Source organism: Castanea sativa, chromosome 11 (assembly GCF_040712315.1).
Source record: "Castanea sativa cultivar Marrone di Chiusa Pesio chromosome 11, ASM4071231v1".
Taxonomy (NCBI): Eukaryota; Viridiplantae; Streptophyta; class Magnoliopsida; order Fagales; family Fagaceae; genus Castanea; species Castanea sativa.
This window is the reverse complement of record NC_134023.1, coordinates 60,908,518-60,913,380: the sequence shown is the minus strand read 5'-3', so window position 1 is coordinate 60,913,380 and position 4,863 is coordinate 60,908,518. Positions and strand designations below refer to the sequence as shown.

Sequence of the window (4,863 nt, the reverse complement as noted above, 5' to 3'; positions counted from 1 at the left end):
GCATCAATCTGCATTTGCAAAGAATAGGCTTATCTCTGATAATATCTTAGTAGCTTTTGAAACTTTGCACTGTATGAAAAATCATAAATCAGGACAAACAGGTTTTATGGCGCTAAAACTAGACATGAGCAAGGCGTACGACAGGGTGGAATGGAATTATCTTCAAAAGCTGATGGAAAAAATGGGATTCTGCTCAAGGTGGATCGGTTTGATTATGGAGTGTGTTCGTACAGTCTCATACTCAATTCTGGTGAATGGTGATCCAAAGGGGCTAATCAATCCAACAAGAGGCATAAGACAAGGCGACCCACTATCTCCTTTCCTTTTCCTATTATGTACAGAAGGATTACATGGCTTAATCAAAAGAGCTGCAAGGGCAAAGGAGATCAATGGCTTCTCAATATGCAAAAGAGGTCCCAAATTAACACACTTATTTTTTTCAGATGACAGCTTGCTTTTTTGTAAGGCAAATCCGCAAGAATGTGGAAACGTGCTCAAAATTTTGGCGGAATATGAAGAGGTGTCGGGGCAAAAAATAAATAAAGAAAAAACTTCTCTTTTCTTTAGCAAGTCCACAAATGATGATGTTAAAGAGGAGATTAAAAATGTGTTAGGGGTGAATGAAATAAGGTCTTATGAGAAGTATTTTGGGCTGCCCTCTTTTGTAGGAAGAAGAAAAAAAGAAAGCTTTAACTATATCAAGGAGAGAGTGTCGAGGAAATTACAAGGGTGGGAGGGGAAGCTCCTATCTCAGGCCGGTAGAGAAGTCCTAATCAAAGCTATTGCGCAAGTCATCCCTACTTATGCCATGGGTTGTTTCAAATTGCCCTTGAGCCTTTGCCATGAAATTGAAGCAATGATTAAAAAATTCTTTTGGGGGCAACGAGGTGACAAGAGAAAAATACATTGGGTTAAATGGTCAGAGTTGACAAAATCTAAGCTAGATGGAGGAATGGGTTTTCGAGAACTTGCTCTTTTCAATGACTCCCTCCTTGCCAAGCAAGCATGGCGCCTCCTACACAATAAAGATACTCTATTTTACAGAATTTTTAAGGCAAGATTTTTTTCCCAATAGTTCTTTCATGGAAGCAAAAGAATCGATAACCGGTTCCTACGCTTGGAAGAGCATTTTGAAGGGCCGAGAGGTGATACAATTGGGAGCTAGATTCAGGGTGGGTAATGGAAAGAGCATCAAAATATGGCAGCATCATTGGTTGCCCATAAAACACCCTCCATTGATCTCATCCCCAATTATAGAGTCTATGGAAGATGCCACCGTGGACTGCTTTATAGACCATACAACCGGTAAATGGGATGCTGAAATTCTTAAGGGAGTGCTCATACCAGCTGAAGCGGAACTTGCTCAAAGGATTCCATTGCCTCATCGCCAAACCGAAGATGTTTTGTATTGGCCCTTCACTGCTAATGGGCAGTACACTTGCAAATCCGGATACAAATTCCTAAAAGATTTGGAGGAAAACTTAGGGGATGGCAATCATTCGAAGGAGGACAAGACTTTGTGGAAGGGCATTTGGTCCATGGAAATTCCAAACAAATATAAAAATCTGCTATGGCGGGCTTGTAGAAACTCACTTCCAACTAAGCAGAATTTGGTAAGGCGAACAATCACACAAAATCCCAGTTGTGACCGTTGCTCCCTACAAGCAGAGGATACAGCTGAAGATACCTTGCATGCCTTATGGAGTTGCACGAGCTTGAATGAGGTATGGGTAGGTGACAGATGGAATTTCCGCTCAAGGCTTCGTTTTGCAGATTTCAAAGAGTTGTGCAAATGGGTTCTTGGAAATGGGAAGCCGCTGGAACTTTTTGCTATTCAGGTGTGGAGCATATGGAACCAAAGAAATAAACTGAGATTGAATCAACCTTGCTGCCCTACCAAAGAGTTGCAAAAGATGGCAGAAGATAGCTGGACAGAAATTCGTAGACACAATCTCAAGCTGAACCGCTTCAGCTCAAGCCCGACGCATCAAAGACTGTGGACAGCACCTACACTTGACAGCTATAAGATCAATTACGATGGAGCACTTTCCACTACGGACAACAAATCTGGGATTGGCATTGTGGTTCGGGACTATCATGGAGAGGTCATTGCATCACTTATTCAGCAGCTAGACCAAGCTTACCAACCCGTGGAAGTTGAAGCAATGGCAGCTAGTAAGGCTGTGGAGTTTGGCAGTGAGTTGGGTATTCAGAGAGCCATTATTGAGGGTGACTCGGCAGTGGTAGTTAAGTCCCTAACAAGCAAGGAATGCGGGTTGACTCCTTACAGCCAGTTGTTGAATGACGTGTCCTTATTTTCCGGTTTTTATTCTCAATTGTCATACTCTCATGTTAAGAGAGATGGGAATAAAGTTGCTCACAGTTTAGCTAAGCTAGCTTTGACAACACAGAGTTTTACGGTGTGGATGGAGGATGTTCCATCTTGCACCTTACCTTTTGTTCAGGCTGATTTGGCTGCTCTTTAGTATTCTTAATAAAAGTCTTCCTTCTCAAAAAAAAAAAAATATATATATATTATTGTTATTAGTGGCTCATATAATACCCCATAACAACACACTTTCCTAATACATTTTCTTTTGCTCTTATTCTCTGTCACACAGTTTTTTTTTTTCTCTCCCACATTTTTTTTTCTATAATTTATATTTTTTCTAAGGAAAAACATTAGAAAGTTATTTTTGAACCTCCGTGAATAGAAGTGTGTCCATTACGAAGATTGACACTATAGTTTAATCCTAGAGGTTTGAATGACACAAATTAGTCTTTATAGATAATGTTTTTTGCATGATTTTATAGTAATGTGAGATTGCTACTAATTCTTCTCTTTATTTTCAATTCTTGCTAATTTTTTAAGATTCTATTTATTGAATCAAACTTGTTTATCATTGTTATATTTCCATTAAAAAATACTACAAATTTTATAATATAAGTGAATTAATCCTATTTTTTTTTTAAAAAAAAGAACAGTGGATTTTAAAGATATAAAAAATGATATAAAATATTAACTAAATTTATGGTTAATAAACTATAAATATTATTTAAGTTATATTTTAATATAAAAGTACCCATTTAAATATTTTTCCTTGGGGATTATATTGTATTGAACTATATTACAATCGTTGTACTCGTCCTTTTAATAATCAAAATTTGAAGTGACTATAGAGACCATCCAATGCTAAGAGCATATAACCTGAAACTTACTTCTATAAGAAATAAGAATTCCTTCCTCCTATATCTTTTAGTCGTGGGAGTATTAATTAAAACCTAAATATTAGTCAATAAATAAAAAATATTTTTTTTATCAAAGAAAAAACAAAAAGAAAAGAAGTAATGCTAAAAATACTACAAATACATACTACATGACATTTACCAATTGTTGTGTCACCAATCACAAAAAAGTAAATCAACATTCATGTAAGGACACAAGTCGAATTTCCAATCCACAATCAAAAGAGAATGAGCTTGAAAGACCTTTTACAATAAATTTGTAAAGAGTGGGCTTGAAATCTAGATTTTGAGGGTGGTTCAAACAACAAAGAAAAAACGGACCTCGGGCCCAATGGCACAAACAAAGAGTTAAATGTAAGAATATGAATGAAAGCTCTTCCTCAGACACAATCCGAGGATAGTTTATAATATTGCTTCTTAAGGTTGATTACAATTATAGATCGTTAGATTATCATATGCTATTCTTTCTTCTTTTTCAAGAAAAAGCCCCCTTCTTCCGAAGGTCTTTCCTCTTATTTATACTTCCTCTTCTTCTCTTTAGATACTTGTCCCATCAAATTTCCCCGAAGTCCTCTAGGGTCAGGGATCAAGTTCCAAACCTTATGCTCAGGTCCCATTTCTCCATTAATGCAGTCAGTATATCAATTGCAAAGTCTTTAATGTGTGGGCGGTGATAGCAACTTTACCTTAGATATTCCACCGCTCTTTCTATTGTCCTTCATGTGTACCGTGTCTTCCCGTAGCCATAGGATTTTCTATAACATAGCTTGGGGATATTAAACATCTCTTCCTATGACCTCGGCTTTAATATCCGAGGACAAAGCTTTCCTCGGACATAATTGTTCACACATTATCACATCTTTACTTGGCCTTTTCTTTATAAGGTACATTCATGTACCCCTAGATCATTTGATGTCCTCGGATTGAGTTTTTAGCCCAAGAGACTTTGTTGGGTCATCCTTTATAAATTACTGGGCCCAATGTCCCTACAATTCATTTATTACATTTTTCAAATCCATTGATCATAATCATATTAATTACCTTGTGAGATTGTAAATGTAATGTTATAAAATTGTTAGTATCTCTAGCATTTTTAAATATAAAAAATATTTTTCTTGGATGTGCTACTGCTATGAATGGTTCCTTTTCTCTATAGGCAAAGAATTCTAACTAAATAATCTCCTACACACACTGAAATTGAAAATTCTCTCTCTCTCTCTCTCTCTCTCTCTCTCTCTCTCTCTCTCTCTCTCTCAACAACACAAAATTGAAATAAAAAGACCAAAACAAAAAATTCAATCTCAAACCTCAATATTTTTTTGTACTAATTGATGGGAAATATTGTCTCTCTCCATTTAAAGCAAGAAATTCATTTTTTTTTTCAAATATTCTTTGGAGTTGCCTTTGGATCCGTCCCCTTCAGGCTTGGCAATTTCTCTAAAAATTATGTTTTCTTTATTGCTTTACTTGGTAGCGGTAGGAGATACAAATGTCATAAGCCATACAAATGTGACAGATCCACATATTCAGCTAAGGTGTAACTTTTTTTTTTTTTTTTCCCATTTACATAGCAGTAACATAGTTTTTATTAGAATAATGCTAGAAATACAAGCTATT

The 4,863-nt window shown here is 36.3% G+C and overlaps 1 protein-coding gene across 1 annotated transcript; it reads left to right on the top strand.

Annotated features, from left to right (window-relative positions):
• The first annotated feature begins 1,082 nt into the window (after window positions 1-1,082).
• On the top strand, window positions 1,083-2,486 carry LOC142616862 (uncharacterized). Its single transcript, XM_075789620.1, has one exon. The coding sequence runs from the start codon at window positions 1,083-1,085 to the stop codon at window positions 2,484-2,486; it is 1,404 nt and encodes a 467-aa protein (XP_075645735.1).
• Window positions 2,487-4,863: the final 2,377 nt, after the last annotated feature.